This window comes from Oryctolagus cuniculus, chromosome 11, assembly GCF_964237555.1.
Source record: "Oryctolagus cuniculus chromosome 11, mOryCun1.1, whole genome shotgun sequence".
In the NCBI taxonomy this organism is placed as follows: Eukaryota; Metazoa; Chordata; class Mammalia; order Lagomorpha; family Leporidae; genus Oryctolagus; species Oryctolagus cuniculus.
In genome coordinates, this window is record NC_091442.1 from 23,080,909 (window position 1) to 23,103,368 (window position 22,460).

A 22,460-nucleotide genomic window follows, 5' to 3' on the forward strand; every position below is an offset into this window, starting at 1 on the left:
ATTAGTAAAAGATTGTGGGTTTTTTTTTTTTTGGCAGTTCCCCGAGACTTTCTTGGTGGAGAGGGACAAGCAGTCCAAATGGAGCGGGATTCCTCAACTGCTGCTTAAGCTGTGTGCAACCAGCCACCTTCACAGTGACTTCATTGAGTGCCAGAACATCCTCAAGGTAACTCTCAGGCCTTGGAGGGGCTGGATTCAGGGCCCAGGAGCCGCAAGCCATCTGCTTTTTCAAATAGCCTGATTTGGTTGTGTGAGGGGTAGAAAATTAGTGAAAACCAGAAAAAAGAACAAAAAAGAAAATTGAAACCACCTATAGTCCCGCTGTAAGAGATAATTGCCATTAGATTTTCTGTGTGTATCCTGTGCTTATTTTGTGGCAGTGCTTGGGTAATAGGAACATCATCGTTTGTGCCCTGGGGTTTAGGTGGTCTTGTTTTTGAACAGGGTGTGAGAGATCCCATATTGCTGAAGGCTTATGAGAAGGGACTTGGTGATTGTTGGTAATTATGATTAACATAGAAAGATTGAAAGGGCCAGCTTTGATGGTTGGGAGAGGAATGGAAAGAGTGCGAAGACATTATGCTAAGGCAGTTATTCTCAAACTCCTGTGTGTCATAGTCATTGGAGAAGGCACCGAATGCTAGACTCCTGTGGTGTCTGACTCAGGAGGTCTGGGGTTACCTAATCCAAATTTGAACTTGGGACTAAGCTCAAATTTGTATTTACCATTCAGCTTCAGCTGCATTTAAAAATCTATGTAATTTATGTTTGATCATAGTGAAACTGAAGGATAAAATGTTCTTGGCAGGTTAAGATGTGATTATAATTTCACAGTTATTCTAAAATATAAACACTAAATAAGCTTAGTCTTTGCCTTTAAGAAAATATGTTTTTATATTCTTTATCTTCTCATAGTCTGTTTGATGGGAATTATAGCCTCTTACACTTATTTTAAAATACTTTCAAAGAATTGTACATTATTTCATTTGATTCCTTCAAAATTTCTGATATGAGATTGAGGTGAAATTAAGAGGGAAATTAACGTTTGTAAGTCCTTGCTATATGATCATTTCTTAATATATCCAGCAAATGCTTACTTGAAATTTACTGTATACTAGACTTTTCTGTCAATTTTTTTTCTATTAGTTTTGTTCCATAAGAAAAAAAAAAGGGTTCTGTGGCCCTCCAGAATAGGAGAACCACTTCCGTTTATCAAAGGTCTGCTGGCTTAGGATCTGTGACGACTACAAAGAGAAGCTACTCTAGGCTTGTCTTCAAGAAGCATTTAGCTTAGACAAAAAATATCAGGTTTCTAAATAGGTGCGAAGTAAAAGTGCTGGATATCATGAATGAGTTACAGATAGTTCTATGGGCTTAGAAAAGCAGCAGATTGCTTCTGGCTGTGGAAAATCAGGGACGACTTCTTGCAGTGGCCTGGGGCCTGAAGGGTTCTAGTTGGTGACTAAAATGTAAATTGATATTCCAGAGTCTGGTATGTGTTGAATGCTAAAACCAAATGTTTCTGTACTTTTTTTAAATAGGAAATCTCTCCTCTTCTCTCCATGGAGGCTATGGCATTTGTTACTGAAGATAGGAAACTTACTCAAGAAACCACTTACCCAAATACTTATATTTTTGATTTGTTTGGAGGTGTTGATGTAAGTACTGTTTATTATTACTAGTATTATCATTAAATCATTTGAGAATTTAACTCTTAAAAAATTGTATAAAAATATGTTAGAATCTGTAGCAAACTTTACAAATTTAACTTTTAGAAGATTAGAGTGGTATTTGCCTGTTAAAGAAACATAGGTTTTTGTTTTTTAGAAGTATTTATGAGTATTGATAATATAACCAACCACCTTTTCTAAAGGTACAGAGTGAAAACTGTGTCTGTGTCTCCTAGTGTCCCCCTAAAAGTAGTTGTTATTGCTAGTTAGTTTTTTCTACTGGAGCTGTTCTGTGGTAGTATGGGGGAGGGGTGTGTGTGTAAATGCCTCCCCCACTTCCATCTTTGTTTTTCTCCTCACATATAAGGGCATGTCTTAGACATGGGTGCCATCTCTTGTACCTTGCCTTTTTTTTTTTTTAAAGATTTTATTTATTTTATTTGAGAGTTAGAGTTACAGACAGTGAGAGGGAGAGACAGAGAAAAAGGTCTGTCTTCTGTTAGTTCACTCCCCAAATGGCTGCAACGGCTGGAGCTGCGCCGATCCGAAGCCAGGAGCCAGGCGCTTCTTCCTGGTCTCCCATGTGAGTGCAGGGGCCCAAGGACTTGGGCCATCTTCTACTGCTTTCCCAGGCCACAGCAGAGAGCTGGATTGGAAGAGGAGGAGGAGCAGCCGGGTCTTGAACCGGTGCCCATATGGGATGCTGGCGCTTCAGGCCAGGGTGTTAACCCGCTGCGCCACAGCACCGGCCACAGTTTAAGATTTTTAGTGTATTCACAGATTCGTGAGATCATTATTACCACGAATCCTTTTTTTTTTTTTTTTTGAGTTTATTTGTTTATTTGAAAGACAGGGTGACAGAGACAGAAAGAGAGAACTTTCATTCACTGGTTCACTCTCCAGATGGCCACAACAGCCCCTGCTGGTCCAGGCAGAAGGCCAGGCGCCTGGAATTCTTTCCGGTCTCCTATGTGGGTGGCAGGGGTTCAAGTGCTTCTGCTGCCTTCCCAAGCACATTAGCCCAAAGCTGGATTAGAAGCAGAGAAGCTGGGACTTGAACTGGTTCTCTGATATGGGGTGCCAGAACCCTGGGCCCCTGCAGTCAATCTTACAACCTTTGCATTATCCGCCTAAAAAACAAACTTCATGCGTTTTAGCTCTTATTCCCCTACCTCTCCAACACTCCATCCCTATCCTTAGTAACTACTAATCCACTTTTTGTCTCTATAAGTTTCTGTGCTTCGTATAAATGGATAATGTATTATGTGATTTTATTGTTGTTGTTGTTGTTACTAGCTTCTTTGGCTTAGCATAATGTTTTCAGGGTTCATCCATGTTGTAGTATGTATCAAAACCCATTCCTATTTTTTGCTTAAATAATATTCCTTGTATAGGTGTACATTTTTTTCCATTTGTTGATGGACACTTGTGTTGCTTTCCGTTTTGTGGCTGTTACAAATAATGCTGCTGTAAAGCATTGTTGTACCTACTTTAGGGCACTTACCTAGGAGTGGAGTTGCTGGGTCATATGGTAAAATATCTTTAGTTGTTTGAGGAGCTGCCAGACCATTTTCCAGGGAAGCTGCACCATTTTACTTTTCCAGGATCAGTGTGTGAGGGTTCTGATTTCTCTGTATTCTTGTCAAGACCTACTATTATTTGTCATTTTTATTACAGCTTTTATAATGAGTATCGTTATAGTTTTGATTTGCATGTCTTTGTTGGTGAATGGTACCATCTTTTCATGACCTTATTTACGCTTTGCTTGTCTTCCTTGGAGAATTACATCTCCTTTTCCCATTTTTATTGGGTTATTTTTCTTTTTATTATTGAGTTGTAAGAGATCTTTATTCTTTTTTTTTTTTTTTTTGGACAGGCAGAGTGGACAGTGAGAGAGAGAGACAGAGAGAAAGGTCTTCCTTCCTTTGCCGTTGGTTGACCCTCCAATGGCCGCCGCACTGCAGCCGGCGCACCGCGCTGATCCGATGGCAGGAGCCAGGTACTTCTCCTGGTCTCCCATGGGGTGCAGGGCCCAAGCACTTGGGCCATCCTCCACTGCACTCCCTGGCCACAGCAGAGAGCTGGCCTGGAAGAGGGGCAACCGGGACAGAATCCGGCGCCCCGACTGGGACTAGAACCCCGTGTGCCGGCGCCGCAAGGTGGAGGATCAGCCTAGTGAGCCGCGGCACCGGCCTATTGTTTTCATGTTTTAAAAATTTGCATCTTTGTATGAGTGAGATTGGATGTATATCATGTGTTTAGAAGTAGTTCCTTTTCTGCCAGTTATCTATTCAATAGTTTTTGCAGCTTTTTCTCTTTGGTTATTAGGCCTTTTTCTTATAAATTTGTTAGATTCTTATTTTTTCAAAAATCCTTGTAAGTATTTTTATGCTCCCTGTTTTGAAATTGAATTTTGACTTAGTGGTACTTTTTTTTTTTTTTTGACAGGTAGAATGGACAGTGAGAGAGAGACAGAGAGAAAGGTCTTCCTTTTGCCGTTGGTTCACCCTCCAATGGCCGCCGCGGCCGGCGCGCTGCCGCCGGCGCATTGCGCTGATCCGAAGCCAGGAGCCAGGTGCTTCTCCTGGTCTCCCATGGGGTGCAGGGCCCAAGCACTTGGGCCATCCTCCACTGCACTCCCGGGCTGCAGCAGAGAGCTGGCCTGGAAGAGGGGCAACCGGGACAGAATCCGGCGCCCCGACCAGGACTAGAACCCGGTGTGCCGGCGCCGCAAGGTGGAGGATTAGCCTAGTGAGCCACGGCGCCAGCCTTAGTGGTACTTTTAAATTAAGAACATTTACTTTTTAGGTTGTCATATTGATCAGTCTTACAGTTTTAGAGTTTTGATTCATGCTTTTCTCACTGTTGGGTTATAAACTGTGTATTTTCTTGTATTTTAAAGTCTTATTATGGCCGGCACCGTGGCTCACTAGGCTAATCCTCCACCTGTGGCGCCGGCACCCTGGGTTCTAGTCCCGGTTGGGGTCCCGGATTCTGTCTTGGTTGCTCCTCTTCCAGTCCAGCTCTCTGCTGTGGCCAGGGAGTGCAGTGGAGGATGGCCCAAGTGCTTGGGCCCTGCACCCACATGGGAGACCAGGAGGAAGCACCTGGCTCTTGGCTTCCGATCGGCGCAGCGCGCCAGCCGTAGCGGCCATTTGAGAGATGAACCAACGGAAGGAAGACCTTTCTCTCTGTCTCTCTCTCTCTCACTGTCTAGCTGCCTGTCCAAAAAATTAAAAAAGTCTTATTGTATATGTATAATTTTTGTACCATTTTAATCTATTTTGGTATAATGCAGAAGGGTTTAGGATCTGACTCCCCACCTAGAGATCTGCCTTTGCCCCATTTCTTGAAAGGAGCATGAGGAGGGGAGTATTTGGGGCTGTCATGATTGCTTTCTGTCTTGATTGGTGGTGATTATACAAGAGTGATGTTCAGTTTGTAAGAATTTGAGCTGTCTGGTGAAGATTTGTATTCTTTATTATTAATATTTTTTTAAAGATTCATTTGAAAGGCAGAGTGACAGGGAGAAAGGAAAAGACAGAGAACAAGATCTCCATCCACTGGTTCCTTCCCCAGATGGCTGCAGCTGGGAGCCTGGAATTCCATCAGGGTCTCCCATACTTGGCAGTGGGGCCATTATCTGCTGCTCTCCCAGGCACATTAGCAGAGAGCTGAATTGGAAGGGGAGTAGCCAGGACTCAAACTGGCATTCTGATATGAGATGCTGTCATTGCCAGTGGCAGCTTAACCTGCTGCACCACACCTCTATGTGTCAATTTTTTAAAAGTTTCCTTTTTCTTAAAGATGCCATTTCCCACAAAAATAAAGACTGAATGTGAGTCTCTGTCCATACATCAGCCATACCTTTACACTTTCAGCTCAGCATTCTTTCTCGTCTGCATTGCCGGTGGTCCTGTAGCACTGGCAACTTAAGGGACTCTTTATTTCTGCATTGTTCATCAAGAAATTTATTCAGTGAAAGTCAGTACATTTATGGGAGGAAACAGAATAATGTAGGTTTCTAACTTGGTGTCCATTTGCAGTGAAAATGTGTCTTCCTGTAGTAGGAGCTTGTCCTATCTGAGGACATCTTTGGATCACTGTTCTTGATGTTGTGGGGTTTTTCTTTCCTGCTGTGAGTTAGGTCATCTTCTACAGGAATCCAGTCTTTTCATGAGTAGTTGCTGAGGTCATTTTGTGCTTCACTAACCTTAGGTTGGGTGCATTTGTTCTTCTGAACTCTATTGCCACCTTGCTTCTGCAGACAGCTCATCATTGGCAAGACCTCATAGTAAGCCTCTCTTGACCATACTGCCCAAAGCTCAACTGGATCAAAATGACCAGTGGCCTTGTCAGCTTGACCCACCCCTAACATGACAGTGAAAAGTTGTATCCTGGAATTTGTAAAATGCCAAGTAGGTTATTAAATGAACTTAAGCAGACCCAGAGCAAGGTCATATGCATAAATTAAATGACCACATGGACTGTGATGGACTGGGAAGTATGTGCCTGCTTTTAAGAGGTAAATGACTTCCATTTCCCATGACAGTTTCCCTAAAGGCATATAGGAAATTTAGATTTGTATGTTAAAATCTCCTAGCTTGCTTGTTTGCTTGCTTTAAGGATTTATTTATTTATTTATTTATTTATTTATTTATTTATTTATTTATTTGAAAGGGAGAGTTACAGAGAAGGAGAGGGAGAGAGAGAGAGAGAGGTCTTGAATCCGCTGGTTCACTCTTCAAATAGCCACAATGACTAGGGCTTAGCTAGGCTGAAGCCAGGAGCCGGGAGCTTCTTCCGCATTTCCCATGTGGGTGCAGGGCCATCCTTCACTGCTTCCCCAGGTGCATTAGCAGGGAGCTGGATGGAAGCAGGGCAGCTGGGTCTTGAGCTGGTGTCCATGTGTGGGGTCGGCACTGTATATGGTGGCATAACACACTGAGCCTCAGTGCCAGCCCCCCAGCTTTTTAATAGTTGTGGGCCAAATGAAAGCCATAGCTTGGCATTTAGAGACTCTTAATTTATTCATTGACACAGTCATTGTCCCCTTTCTTCTTCTCCAGATTTGTTTATTTGAAAGACAGAGTGAGGGAGAGAGAGAGAGGAGAGAGAGACAGAGAGAGCTTCCATCTGCTGGTTCACTTCTCAGATGCCTGCAGCAGCTCGGGCTGGGCCAAGCTGAAGATCGGAGCCTGGAACTTCATCCTGATCTCCCGTGTGGGTGACAGGAACTCAAGTACTTCAGTCATCATCTGCTGCTTCCGGGCACATTAGCAGAGAGCTGGATTGGAAGCGGAGCAACTAGGACTCAGACTGGCAGTAGGATATGGGATGCAGTTATCCCAGGTGGTGGCTTACCTTGCTATGCCACAACACCTGCCACACATACTCTGTTTTTTTAAATATAACCTATTATGTAGCTGAGGATCTTAGATTTTGTTGGGTGATTGTATTGGGTGATTGTAGTTGTGTAGGGTTGATGTTGTGGTGATGCCGGCATCCCATATAGGCATTGGTTTGAGTCCTAGCTGCTCTACTTCTGATCCAGCTTCCTGCTACTGTGTCTGGGAAAGCAGCAGCAGATGGCCCTTACACCCACATGGGAGACCCAGATGAAGCTTCTGGCTTCTGGCGTTGGCCTGGCCCAGCCTGGCCATTGTAGCCGTTTGAGGAGTGAGCCAGCAGGTGGAAGGTCTCTCTTTGTTTCTGCCTCTCAGCAGATGGAAGAGCTCCCCTTCTGTCTTCCTCTCCTGTAACTCTGCCTTTCAAATAAATAAATAAATCTTAAATTTTTTTTAAAAAGAAGCACTTGCATAAAATGCCTCAAAGCCATAAAGGTTACTACTCAGTTTGCTGTGTTTCCATTTCTGTGACTGTCTCTTGAATATATAAGTTAAAATGAGATTAAAGTCTTACATGCATAGATAATGTAGCATTATTTATAATGAATAAAAGTATCCACCAGGAGAAGGTAATGGTTACTCTCTCTATTTAGTTGAGTTTTATTAAGTCACCAATATATTAAAACTGTAATAACACACAGGAAAATCCTTTTTTTAATTAAAAAAAATTGTGTTCCTTAGTTTGACTTTTGCCTTAGAAGTTTTTTTGTTTTGTTTTTTGCTGAATTTTATTTGACAGGCAGGGAGTTGGAGAAAGAAATAGGCAGGCAGAGAGAGCTTCTGACTGCAGGTTCATTCCCCAAATGCCCACAATGGCTGGGTTTGGGCTGGGAACTCAATCTGGGTTTCCCATGTGTGTGGCAGGAACCCAACCATTTAAGCCATCACCTGCTGCCTCCCATCTGCACATTAGCAGGGAACTAGACTCAGGAGCAGAGCCAGGTCTTGAACACAGACACTGTGTGTGGGATGTGGGCGTCTCAACAAGTGTCCTAAGCGCTAAGCCAAGCAGCCAACATGGGGAAATTCTTAACGGAAAAATAGCAGCTGCAGCATTCCATATACTCTATTGATAATTACTCCCACTTTCTAGAGGATGACCTTAGGTCTCTGTTAAACAAAGAGCAGGCCTACATTCATGGCAGAGTTCGTTGTTGCCTACGTCATGATTCTTTGTTCTTTTTCTCACTTACAAGTGAAGTTAACATTAAATAAAGATGTGTAAAAGGCTGAAACCAGTGCTTCTCCAGGAATGACAAACAGTGCAGCGGTAGTTTAATCTGTCTCAAACTAAAAACAACACACATTCCTTCCTTCATTTCTCTCAGTTTAAGATGTTGAATTACAGTGTCACATTTGTGCCAGGAGCAATCTCAAGAATGTGGATTTGCTATCTAAAGGTTTGTTGCTGATTTAAGATGAGCAGAGGCTTTCTCAGATCTTCCAGCTTCAACTATCTTGAAGATCTGTTTTTTTAAGGGAAAAGGAAAAAAAAGCCATGGTGTCTTTTTTTTCCCCCCTCTCATTTGGCTTGAGGTGTCTTGTACCTGCTGCCCAAACTTTTTTTTTTTTTTTTTTTAGCCAGAAGGGGCTAGAAGAAGGTTTTCAGTTTCCATTCTGGGATTGCTTCTAAATTGATTTAATAATAAAAAATACATATGGTCAGTGTCTTTAAATATGTGGGCTCAGTCATATTCACAGCATGTAGATTACTTTAAAATAGAAATTGGTTCTTTTGGAAAACACAGGTTCTATTACTATGAAAGTTAAAGGTGGTTCTTTTTTAAAAAAAAAAAAAAGATTTATTTTATTTATTTGAAAGTAAGAGAGAGGTAGAGACATAGAGAGAGGTCTTCTATCTGCTGGTTCACTCCCCAGATGGCAGCAATGGCTGGAGCTGAGCTGATCTGAAGCCAGGAGCCAGGAGCTTCTTCCAGATCTCCCACGTGGGTGCAGGGGCCCAAGGGGCCATTTTCTACTGCTTTCCCAGGCCATAGCAGAGAGCTGGATTGGAAGAGGAGCAGTGGGATTAGAACTGGCACCCATATGGGATGCTGGCGCTTCAGGCCAGGGCTTTAACCTGCTGTGCCACAACGCCGGCCCCCACCATATGGTTTTCTATGTCTGGTTTCTAAAATAGCAGCGGTATGGAGATATAATTTGTATGCAGTGACAATTCATGAATTTGTAGTGTCACATTCAAGGGTGGATATTTAGCTTAGCAGTTCAGGCACCCAAGTCCCACATCACAGGGCCTGGGTTCAATACCCAGCTCTGACTCCTGACTCCAGCTTCCTGCTAATGTTGACACTGGGAGGCAACAGTGATGGCTCCAGTGATTGGGTTCCTGCTACCCATGTGAGAGACCTGGATTGAGTTGCCAGCTCCTAGCGCAAATCCCAGCTCAGCCCTCACAGTTGCAAGCATTTGGGGAGTGGAGTAGTACATGGGAGCTCTCATTATCTATCTGCCTGTCTCTTTCTTTCTCTCTCTCTCTCTCTGCCTCTCAAAAACTTAAAAGTTTACCATTCAGTGGCTTTTAGTATATTCAGAGTTATGAAACTGTCATCAAAATTGATTTTTTTTAATTTTTAAAAGATTTTTTTATTTATTTGAAAGAGAGTTGTACAGAGAGAGAAGGAGAGGCAGAGACAGAGAGGTCTTCCATCCACTGGTTCACTCCCCAATTGGCCACAATAGCCAGAGCTATGCTGATCCAAAGCCAGGAGCCAGGAGCTTCCTCTGGGTCTCCCACGGGGGTGCAGGGGTCCAAGGATTTGGCCATCTTTATTGATTCCCAGGCCAAGGAAGAGAGGGAGGGAGGGAGGGGAAGAGAAATAAATAAATAAAGATATCCAAATTGGAAAGGAAGAAGTAAAATCATTCCTGTTTGCATATACTATGGCCTAAGATATAGAAAACACAAAGGAGACCACTGAAAAAAAACTTACTAGAGACTATCAGCAAGTTTAGTAAGACTTCAGGCTACATGATCCAAGATGTACATATATAAATAAACTATTTCTATAATTGTATCAATGATCAAGACAGAACTGAAGTTAAGAGAACTCCCTTGAAAGGGAAGCTCCAGGCCATGGCCCTGAAGCAAGGCAAGGAGTAGAGGCTGTGAGGGTTAGCAGTGTGAAGAGGCAGGGGAAAATGGGCATGGCTGCATGGATGCAACTGATAAATAACCCAACTTCTATAAAAATGAGCCATTATTCATCATACTATATCTTCAGAGTCAGCCATTGCTCCCACTGCACTGGACACTTGCATATAGAAGTTATTCAGAGTTTCTGCTTGAATGTTGTGTGAGTCATGAATGTGCATGTAATGAAATAATTTGAAGAATAAAAAGAGAGAACTCCCTTAGTCTGTAAGATACATTCTTTTCATCTTAAGGGGCACTTCATTTACTATTGGTTTTGTTCCAGTTTTCATTTTATGTTAATTCTTCTTTAGATGTTGTATAGTTTACCATTGAAGCCATCTAGGACTAGTCTTTATGTATACTTTTTTTTAATCACTAATTTAGTCTCTACTTAGTATAGGACTGTTCAGATGTTCTATTTCTTCTTTAGTCACTTTTTGTAGTTGGTGACTTTCTAGGAATTTGTTCATATCATCTTGGTTATCTGTTTACATATAGTTGTTCATAGTATTCTCATAATACTTTTTTTCCATAAGATTAATGGTTGGGGCTGGCACTGTGGCATAGCAGGTAAAGCCACCACCTGTAGTGCCAGCATCCTGTATGGATGCCAGTTCGAGTCCCAGCTGCTCTACTTCTGATCCAGCTCTCTGCCATGGCCTGGGAAAGCAGAGGGTAGCCCAAGTACTTGGGCCTCTGCACCCACATGGGAGACCTGGAAGAAGCTCCAGGCTTCTGGCTTTGGAGTGGCCAGCATTGGCTGTTGACAGCTATTTGGGAAATGAACCAGCAGATGGAAGATACCTCATCTCTCTCTCTCATCTCTCTCTCTCTCTCTCTCTCTCTCTCTCTCTCTCTCATCTCTCTGCCTCTGGAACTGTGCGTTTCAAATAAATAAATTTTTTTTTTAAGATTTATTTATTTATTCGAAAGTCAGAGTTACAGAGGCAGAAAGAGAGAGAGAGAGAGAGGTCTTCCATCCAATGGTTCACTCCCCAGTTGGCTGCAACGGCCGGAGCTGTGTCGATCTGAAACCAGGAGCCAGGAACTTCTTCTGGGTCTCCCACGTGGTACAGGGGCCCAAGGACTTGAGCCATCCTCTAGTGCTTTCCCAGGCCATAGCAGAGAGCTAGATCAGAGGCAGAGCAGCCAGGTCTCGAACCAGTGCCCATATGGGATGCCGGCACTTCAGGCCGGAGCGTTAACCCACTGCGCCACAGCACCAGCCCCAATAAATATTTTTAAAAATAGATTAATGGTCATATCCTCGCTCTTTACTGCTGATTATCATCATTTGAGTCCTCTCCTTTTTCTCAATCTTAATATTAGGTTTAGTTGGTTTTCTCTCTGAATTTCCGTTCTCTGTGTCATTAGTTTTCACTCTGTTCCTTATGATCTCTTTGCTCCTGCTTGCCTTGGGCTTAGTTTGCTCTTCCTTTTTCAGTATTTTAAAGGCAGAAGATTAGGTTATTGACCTCTTTATTTTTGAAAAATTTTAATGTAGGCATTTTTAACTAAATTTCTTTCTAAGCACTGCTTTAGCTATATCGTAAGTTTTGGTATGCTGGTTCTTCTCAGATCTTTTCTAATTTCTTTTATGATTTTTCTTTGAGTCATTGATTATTTACGCTGGATATTGTTATTTACATATTCATGAATTCCTCCTGGTTTCTTCCTTGTTTCTAAATTTATTCTTTTGTGGCCAATCTTTTTTTTTTTTTTTTTTTTTTTTTTTTTTTTTTTTTTTTGACAGGCAGAGTGGACAGTGAGAGAGAGAGACAGAGAGAGAAAGGTCTTCCTTTTGCCGCTGGTTCACCCTCCAATGGCCGCCGCTGCAGCCGGCGCACCGCGCTGATCCTGGCAGGAGCCAGGAGCCAGGTGCTTTTCCTGGTCTCCCATGGGGTGCAGGGCCCAAGCACCTGGGCCATCCTCCACTGCACTCCCTTGTGGCCAATCTTTTTAATTTTTAATTATTTATTTTACTTACTTGAAAGAGAGCGAGAGATCTCCCATCCTTAGTTCACTTCCCAAACGCTTGTAACAGCCAGAAATGGTTGAGGCTGAAGCCAGGAATCAGAAGCTCAATGTGAGTGTCCCATGTGGGTGGCAGGGATCCAGGTACTTGTGCCTCCCAGGGTGTGCACTAGCAAGGAAGCTGAAATAAAGCAGTTGGGATTGAACCCAGGCATTCCATTAGATGTGGGTATCCCAAGCAACATCTCGACCTGCCCCAGACCCCCTTTTAAATTTACTGAGGCTTGTTTTATGACCTAACATTTGATCTGTCCTGGAGAATATTTTGTGTGCACTTGTATAATGTGTATTTTGTTGCTGCATAGAGTGTTTGATAGATGTTTATTAGATCTAATTAATTTATGGTATGCAGATCTTGTATTTCTTGGTTGGTCTTCTGCCTAGTTGTCTATCCATTACTGAAAGCAGGGTATTAAAGTATCCCGGCTGTAATTTTTTATTTGTTTCCTTCAATCCTGTTAGCTTTTCTTCATGTATTTTGGGTTTCTTTTGTTAGGTGCATATACATATATTTGTAAATATTACACCTTTATCATGGATTGACCCTTTTAATCATTATAAATTGTCCTTTCGGCCGGCGCCGTGGCTCACTAGGCTAATCCTCCACCTTGCGGCGCCGGCACACCGGGTTCTAGTCCCGGTCGGGGCGCCGGATTCTGTCCCGGTTGCCCCTCTTCCAGGCCAGCTCTCTGCTGCGGCCCGGGAGTGCAGTGGAGGATGGCCCAAGTGCTTGGGCCCTGCACCCCATGGGAGACCAGGAGAAGTACCTGGCTCCTGCCATCGGATCAGTGCGGTACGCTGGCCGCAGCGCGCCAGCCGCGGCGGCCATTGGAGGGTGAACCAACGGCAAAGACCTTTCTCTCTGTCTCTCTCTCACTGTCCACTCTGCCTGTCAAAAAAAAAAAAAAAAAAATTGTCCTTTCAACAGAATCAGTTTTAAATGCATGTTTATTTTAAATAGCTTGATAAAAGTATTAAAAGTATGTAAAATAAAAAATAAATGCACATCACCCCAACCCTTGTAGAAATCAGTGTTAACAGTTTGTGATGTATATTTAGAGACTTTTAAGATAAACTTACACAATGTTCTTTAAGCTAAAGAAGAATCATAGTGGTAATAATATTCTATAGCATTTCAGAAAATTAAAGCCGCATTGGACCCCAGAGACTACCTAATCTGAAGTGTTTATTTCTTAAAATGAGAAGGCTAAGGCCCAAGGAAGGGCACTGACTTACACAGATAACTGATCTGGGACTGGAGCCCAGGTTTCCTAATTTGATACATTGCTCCTTCCATGAAATGTCACTTCCTTTTAGAACAAGAGGGTCTTGCAATACTGTGACAGATATTTGGGTTATGAGTTGTCACTGCAAATTGTTTTAGGAGGTGTGCTTTGAAATAATTTTTAAGATTTTTATCTTTTTATTTTTTTAATAGCTCCTTGTAGAAATTCTTATGAGGCCTACAATCTCTATCCGGGGACAGAAACTGAAAAGTAAGTATACTTGCAAGGTGCTGGTCATCATGTGCCTTCCATTCAGCTGCAGGTCACACTGTCTGTCCTCAGCAAAGCAGACTCTCTTTAGTCATTCTTTTTTTTTTTTTTCTTTAGTCATTCTGTAATGGATGGAATTATGGTATATTTCAAGAAGTTCATGGACAATGGAATCATAGGTCAGTTCAGGGATGGGTGTGTGGTACAGCAGCTGAATTCCACTTGCACTGCCCATATCCTGTATCAGAGTGCTCGGTGTGAGTTCCAGCTACTCTGCTTCATTTCCAGCGTCTTGCACACCATGGGAGACAGTGGATGGACTCATTAGGACTCAATACCTGTGTCACTGCCAACCATGTAGGAGACCTGGATTGAGTACCGAGGTCCTGGCTTTGGTCTGTCTCAGCCTTGGCTGTTTGGCTATTACAGGTGCTTGGTGAGTGAACCAGTGGATGTGAGATCTGCATCTCTGTTTCTCTCTCTCTCTTTTTAAAGATTCATTCATTTATTTGAAAGAGTTAGGGAAAGAGAGAGAGAGATCTTCCATCCACTGGTTTTCTCCCCAAATAGCTATAAATGCCAGGCCAAACCCAGGAGCTTCTTCTAGGTCTCCCACAAAGATGTAGGAACCTGGTTACTTGGGTCATCCTCTGCTACTTTTCCCAGGCACATTAGCAGGAAGCTGGATTGGAAATAGAGTAGCCGGGACTCTAAAACTGGAGGCCATATGGGATGCTGGCATTGCAGGCATTGGCTTTACCCATTACACCACAATGCTGGCCCTGTGTTTCTTTTTTTCTTTCTTTTTTACTTTTTTTTACAGATTTTTTTTTTTGAGAGAGACAGAGAGAAAGGTCTTCCTTCCATTGGTTCATCCCCCAAATGGCTGCTACAGCCGGCGCGCTGCGCCGATCCGAAGCCAGGAGCCAGGTGCTTCCTCCTGTTCTCCCATGTGGGTGCAGGGCCCAAGCACTTGGGCCATCCTCCACGGCCTTCCCGGGCCACAGCAGAGAGCTGGCCTGGAAGAGGAGGAACCGGGACAGAACCAGTGCCCCAACCGGGACTAGAACCCGAGTGCCTGCGCCACAGGCGGAGGATCAGCCAGGTGAGCTGCGGGCCGTGGCACCGGCCTAGCCCTGTGTTTCTTTGCCTTTCAAATAAAATTAAATTTTTAATTAAAAAAAATTATTTATTTGAAAGGCAGAGTTAGATCAGAGAGGAAGAGACAGAGAAAGAGATTTTCCGTTACTGGTTCACTCCCCAAATGGCCATAACATCCAGGAGCTTCATCTGAGTCTCCAGCATGGGTGGTAGGGGCTCAAGTGCTTAGACCATCTTCCATTGTTTTCCCAGGCTCATTAGCAGGGAGCTGGATTGAAAGTAGAGCAGCCAGGACTCAAACCAACACCCGTGTGGGATGCTGGTGTCACAGGCAGTGGTTTTGCGCCACAGTGCCAGTCCCTGAAAATAACTTTTTTAAAAGATAAATTTAAATGGTGCAAAATAATTGAAATCCATGCATATTTTTTTCTTAGAATGCATTTTCCTTGAATTTTTTTTGAAAGCCTTTTGTGTGCATGGATTTTAAAACTTTTTTTGCACCAAAATAAACTTTTTTTTAAAGAGATTTATTTATTTGAAAGGCAGAGTTACAGAGGGAGAGAGAGATATCTTCTATCTACTGACTCACTTCCCAAAGGGCTGCAACAGCCAAGTCTGGGCCAGACTGAAGCTGGGAGCCAGAGCCAAGAGCTTTTTCTGGGTCTCCCACATGGGTGCAAGGGCCCAAGGATTTGGGCCATAATAAACTTCTCTTTTAATTCCATTTTCCATGAACTTATTGTAGTACCCTTTTACAAATCTGATGCTTTACAAGAAACAGTATGAAGTATGAAGAGAACCATTCCACTAAAAGAACTGCCTCTTTGTTTGTAAATAGCTAGCTGAAAGAATAAGGAATAATTTCATAAGATTACTTAGCTTTTTTTTTAAATTATTTGTTTTGTTATTGTTGTTACAAAGGTAAGATATACTCTGTTAAAAGGTTCGTCATTACCAGAGCATGTGTGGGAAAAAGTTGTTGTTTTGGTAGTACCTAACTTTTTAAAAAGGTGGGTGTTGGGTATAATATGGATATTGCTCTATTGTTATCCTTTTTTTTTTTTTTGAAATTTAAAGAAAAGCTTTATTGAAGATCTGAAACACAATTCCTAAAAGATCAGCTTTTCCAGAAAACTGTAGCTTCATAATGCATTGTGTCTGTTGTGTTAAAATCTGAGACAAAAACAAAAACCATGAAACAAGCCACCATTCTTAAACAGTTTGAGCAAAGATGAAATACCTGAGGAACAACCTGGATGACTTCCCAAGGATGGGCTCTTTACTATTAAAAAACAAAACAAAACCAAAAAACACAAATGGGTGAATGTGTTCAGTGTTATACACCGAATTGAACCTTTGGCACTAAGAGTTAGGGCATCTGGTCATAGAGCATTAACACATATTATAAAAATGTGTAGTATCAGAGGAATAGAAACACCAGCAATCAAAAATAGCTTTGTCAGTTAAGCAGTAAAACACTGTACAGCATGTCCTCCTGGTCTGTCACTGAATACTCTGGTTGCAACTTTGAAATGAAAAAGTAAGAAAAAAAAGGAGATGCAACCCTTTTATTTTCTTTGTATAAACTCATATTGTTATTCTTTATAATGTATGTTACAGATTATTTTTAAGGTATTCAATATTTAATTTTTAAAGAATAAATATACTTCATTCTGGTATTAAAAGCTAGAGATCACTTCAAATAATATTTAATGAATGCCCCTCTACAAATATTACATGTATATTTAAATTAAAATTGTTTTTACCCTTGACATCAGTAGGACGTAGCATGTAAAGCTGCGTTTGTGTGGATAGTGGTAGCTTAGAGAATTCACATCCATCTTGCCTTTCTCTGCTTTGTGCTCTAACTTGGTCCTCATGCCCTCCGACTTCCCTTCCAATAAGTGGCACCTTCTAATTGCTTATTGGTGCTTCTATTTGTTCTCTTCTCCTCCCAGTCGATTTAGAGGTTCCACAGACACTGAGGCTTTTTTTCTTTTTTGCTCACCGCTATGTCTGCTCTAGAGTATGTACTGAATAAAAATGCTTGATGAATGAGTGAACCCCTGTTCCCTTTAAAAATGGGAAGTAGAAATACTGGGATAAAGTGATCTTGTGTTCCACCCTGCCCTAAAGTCATTAAATAAAGCAAAATGCCCCAGTAGGTCAGAAAATAGCGCCGGGGGTTGCTGGGCATCTTCATTGTCCCTAGGGGATGTGAGGCAGGCTGGCATGGCAAGGCTGCCCATCAGGATCTCAAAGGGACACATAGAGCTTTTTTTTTTTTTTTTTGGACAGCATCAGAGTAAATGAAAACTATAAGAAAAATAAAAGCAATGACAGACAAAACGCTTTGTCCTTGGTTAAGTGTAGTTTTGTCATCTTCTGGTTTGGGTGTCATGAAAATTAAGTTTCCTTTTTGTGCTGCTCTGCTGTTTCTGCTCATAGATAAGTAGGAAATTCTTTATTGGAATTAATAGTAGGTTAAATGATCAAAGCTGTCCAATACAAATAGCAATGATAGCAAAAGATCTAAAGAAAACAGTCAGTTGGGGTGTCTGTAGTATAAATGGTATTCCTGTTTGCTGTTTAATAGAGCTTTCAATTGAAGTTTGTAACAAGAGCAGTTTAAATAGTTCTGTTTTTGAAAATGTAGCGTGAGGAACCAGTTCAACTCAAGCATTAAAGGACTACACAGAGAGGTTTAAATAGCAGAAAACCCCAAACTCTGAATATATTCTAAGCAAGATAAAGAAGAAACATGGCTTTATTTAACAATATCACAAAAGAATGAAATTATAAAGACTGTGGAACCTAACAAGAAAATGGCTACTGTGTGAAACCAAAAACGAATTGCTTTGTCGATTCTGATGGGCACTAAGGAAATCTCTGATAGTCACAGACTGGAAGGAAGTACACTAAAAGGAAAGTAATCATTTTGGAGGGAATTATTGTAGTTTTTACATTTTGAAAACATACTTTTCAATGAGAAAAATAACCAGTTATTCTTCTTGTGCTTTCAGTCAGTGATGAAATGTCCAAGGACTGCTTGAGCATCCTGTACAATACCTGTGTCTGCGTAAGTACCTTGCCATTGGCGCTCCATTTATCTTGCTGCCACATTTGTGATGGCTGAGGAGGGGAGATTTGAGTGGGATTGCATCCATGAGAATTGAGATTTTGAGGGAGTTGGACTTATTTTATGTGTGCTGTCGAACCAGGACCAACAGATAGAAATTATGGGAAAGCATTTTGTAATAACTGTTTTTTTCTTTAATGATTTATTTATTTATTATTATGCAGAGTGACAGAAGGAGAGGAGGCAGGGGAGAGAGAGAGTGAGTTTGTCTTTCTACTGATTCACTCCCTATTGTCCACTAGAGCAAAGACTACACCAGGAACCAGGAACTTCATCTGGGTCTCCCACCTGGGTGGCAGGGGCTAAGTACTGGGGCCATCTTCCACTGCCTTCCCAGGCTCTTACATGGGAGGCTGGGTCATTAGAGGAGTAGCTGGCCTGGCACTCTCTTATGAGATACAGGCTCCTGAGCCACAACAGCTGCCCTAGGTAGTAGTTGTTAAGAGCCAGGGTAACTTCAGCAGAGACTGAGCTGCTTTAGGAAGTATCTGAGCTGTCTGAACAGTTAACATGTTAAAAGGTGATAAAACAATGGCAGAATCCCTGTGACCTTTAAAATTTCTTTTCACTTTGTTTTCACACCTATCCTTAGAAAACAAACAAAACAAGGACTAGAAAGCCCCACCCATATATTGAGTAGGACAGTCTGCTGGGTTGACTACTGAGCCAGGAAGAGTGGTGGATGTGGGAAGCAATTGAGTAGAAAGAACAGAGTGTGATACTTAGTGTTAGAACTGGATTCTGTGTTCTGGCTCTCGGTTTCGTGTACCTCCCTGTACCTCAATGTCCTGCAGTAGAGTGCAGTTAGAAATTGTACTAACACCGTAGAATTATTGTGAGAACTAAACAAGATGATACATAAAAAACACTTTTTAAAACAGTACATAAACAGTTTTTACAAGTCAGTGCTTTTTAGGAACTTTGGCTGTCATAAACTATATGAACAGTGACTTACAGAACACATAGAAGGAGACAGGTGCTATTATGGAAGTGAAACTTACATGCTGTGGAAATGCAAAAGGAACATTTAACTACATTTCCTTTCTTACCTCTTTTTAGTTCAGGTATCCTGTGAGAGTATTAAAATCTACCAGCATCACAAACTTAGAAGTAGGTCTGAAGGAAAAGGATAAACCAAGGGTGGGGATATAATGTACAGCCAGGAATTGGACTGATTTAAAAATGTAGAGCATAAAATCATCTGTGCTGAGGATGAGGCACAAATTGGGGTTTGAGCTTCTTGGCAGCCAATACAAATAGGGAAGTATATTTGAACATTGACACAATTTGTATTAAAGCAGTGGAATAGAAATACAATGCAAACTTTCTGGTTTATTTTAAATTACCTTGCAGCCTCCCTTTCTTTGAAAGGGAGAGAAGAGGTGGGGAGAGGGGCAGAGAGAGAAAAAATTGATCTCCCATCTTCTAGTTCACTTTCCACTTGCTGCATCAGCTGGGACTGGATCGGATTGAAACCTGAAGCTGGGAATTCAATCCAGATCTGCTACGTGTGTGGCAGGAACTGGATCACTTGAGTTGGTTGTCACTACTGCATCCCAGAATCTGCATTAGCAGGAAGCTAGAGTCAAGAGTGGAGCTGGGTATGGAACCCATGTACTCCAGTATGCCTCCCCCTACTTTTTTTTTTTAATGAGAAAAAAAATGAGTAGGAAGGAATAGGTGAAGTTATTTTAATACATTTTATTCAATATAATGTATCAAGAGTATTGTCATTGCAACATGTAATCAGTGTAATAGTTGAGATATTTAAATTCTTTTTTTTTTTAATAAGCTTTCAAAATCCATTGTGACTTTTATACACAGCATATCTCAGTTGGGAGTAGCCATGTTTCAAGTGCTCAGGAGCCACGTGTAGCTAGTGACGCAGACAGATCTATAGAAGAAAAAAGAACTGTTCAGGAAATGCACAATTTCTTGGGACTAAGACCAGTGAAAAATTGTCCTTACTAGGGCTGATGTGGTGGTGCAGTGGGTTTAACTGCTGCCTGCAATGCAGGTATCTGATAAGGACACTGGTTCAGTCCCGGGTACTCCACTTTTTTTTTTTTTTTTTTTTTTTTTTTTTGCAACTTGGCAGTCACTAGTGATCTTTTTCTTTTTAAAGATTTACTTATTTATTTGAAAGGCAGAGTTACAAAGAGGCAGAGGCAGAGAGATCTTCCATTTGCTGGTTCACTCCCCAAATGGCCACAATAGCTAGAGCTGGGCCAATCTGAAGCCAGGAGCCAGGAGCTTCTGCTGGGTCTCCCTTGCGGGTACAGGGATCCAAGGACTTGGGCGGGCCATCCTCTACTGCTTTCCCAGGCGATTGCAGAGACTGGATCATAAGTGGAACAGCCAGGACTCGAACTAGTGACCACATGGGATGCCGGCACTGCAGGCAGCAGCTTTGCCTGCTACGCCACAAAGCCGGCTCCATGGGTGCTCCACTTCCAGTCCAGCTCCTTGTTGATGCATTTAGGAAAGCAGCGGAGGATGGCCCAAATTTTAGGCCCTGCCACCCATGTGGAAGAACTAGATTGAGTTCTGGCTCCTGGCTTTGGCCTGATCCAGCCCTGGCTGTTGTAGTCATTTTGGGGATGAACCAGTGGATGGAAGATACCTCCATGTGTTTGTCTCCTCTATCTCTCATTCAGCCTTTCAAATACATAAATAAATAAATCTTAACAAATGAAATACAGTATATGATGTCATGATTCCATCATTGACAGTTTTATGAGGCTGTTTTTAACTAAACAGTTTAGTTTAAAAACAAAAAAACAATAAGGAACTAGGATGGTAAGGTCTAACTCTGATGGACTGTCTTAGTTCCAGTTTAGAGAACCTAAGGCTCTTATAACTGCAGACACCAGTGCCTCCAGTGATCAGGCAAACAGGAAATGTTCTGAAACTGCCCATGTTGGAGTATGGGGAGTTAAATAAATTGTGACTAACATGGAGCTAGCTTGTCCTACCTAAAGATGTTTAAATTTAAATTTTTGGAGTATCACTGGCCAAATACAGCTTGGTCCACTCAATGCCACTTTGTTGCTCCTGGTTTAGATAGTAAGCAGATGGTAAGTCAAGAACGCATATTAAAATATGAAAAATCTCCGCAGAAAAGTGCATTTGCACACAATACTTTATCATTTTAGATAATTAGGAGCTCAGTTAAAGAACTTATGATGTAGAGGGAAGGAAGGATTGTCTGCCTTTTTCAGAGGGAAAAGGAAGGCTTTCTAGAAGAGGAAGACCTTTATCCCATCTGTGGGTAAGACTTCAGAAAACTGAGACGAGGAGAATGGCGGGTAGTCCAGGTAGCTGGGCAGGGCAACAGGACCGCCTGTTGGATGGCCTGAAGATACAGTTTTATGCTTTGAGAAAATGATAAATTTATTTCTCCTTTATGCTTTTGTTTTATTTTTGATTTTTATGCTTGATATTCCAGAACTTTTGCTTGTCTGAGTAGAGCTAGAGTCAGTCCTGCTTCACATTTCATAGTCCGTGCAGTTGGTTGTGTGTGATTGGGAAAACACCTTTCTAAAGATTGAGCCAGTGCTGCAGCTGCAGAGTGTTAACAGAGAGCCAGACAGACATTGCCTTCTCCAGCTAGTGTCCTGTGTAGTCTTGTGCCGTGAAGATGTGCATGCTCAGCTTAGTCTCTTGATGATTTCATTTTGAATAGTAAATTTGCCTTGGCACATCTCATCGCACTGATTGTAAAGTATTCTAGCTCTGGGTTCTCATCTGCCAAACTGTGTTTACCTGTACATTAGACTATATCTTTTAAAAAGAAGTCATGTTTGCTGCAGTTTTCTTGGAGGAATTTTGTTGAGTTTAGAGGCTGAAAAGAATGAAGAAAAATATTAAAACTACCAGACTCTGGTGTCTCCAAGATAGGTGCGTGTGTGTGTGGGGAGAGAGAGAGAGAGAGAGGGATTAAGCTAGCAATACTGCAGTCCTAATCCAAACTTTTTTTTAAGTTAATTTATTAACTTAAAAAATAATAAATTAATAAAAATAAAAATAATAAAATTATTTTATTTATTTAAATAATATTTATTTATTTAAATTTTTATTATTTGTTTAAATAATAAATTAGAGTTAGAGATTTTCCATCTGCTGGTTCACTCTCCACATGGCTACAAAAGCCAGAGTTGGGCCAGGTTTAAGCCTGGAGCTTCTTCCAGGTCTCCCGTGTGGGTGGCAGGGGCCAAGGCAGTTGGGCCGTCTTCACTGCTTTCTCAGGCCCACGCAGGGCGCAGTCAGGCCTTGCACTGTGCTCATCTAGGATGCCAGCGTTGTAGGCAGTGCTTTAATCCACTGCACTAAGATGCTAGCCACACGTCAAACCTCTTAGAACACAGCAATTTTTTTTAAATTACCTACTTACTTGAAAGAGTTAGAGAAGGAGAGGCAGAGGGAGAGAGGTCTTCCATTCACTGGTTCACTCCCCAA

General features: G+C 41.8%; 1 protein-coding gene across 2 annotated transcripts in view; it reads left to right on the plus strand.

Moving 5' to 3' along the window:
* Positions 1–22,460, plus strand: part of TRPC4AP (transient receptor potential cation channel subfamily C member 4 associated protein) — a 72,733-nt gene that overhangs the window by 15,366 nt on the left and 34,907 nt on the right. For both annotated transcript variants that reach the window (XM_002710789.5, XM_002710788.5), the window contains exons 2-5: positions 38–166; positions 1,542–1,658; positions 13,705–13,762; positions 17,887–17,942. In XM_002710789.5, the coding sequence (XP_002710835.1) occupies positions 38–166; positions 1,542–1,658; positions 13,705–13,762; positions 17,887–17,942 (360 nt within the window). The remainder of the gene's footprint in view (positions 1–37; positions 167–1,541; positions 1,659–13,704; positions 13,763–17,886; positions 17,943–22,460) is intronic.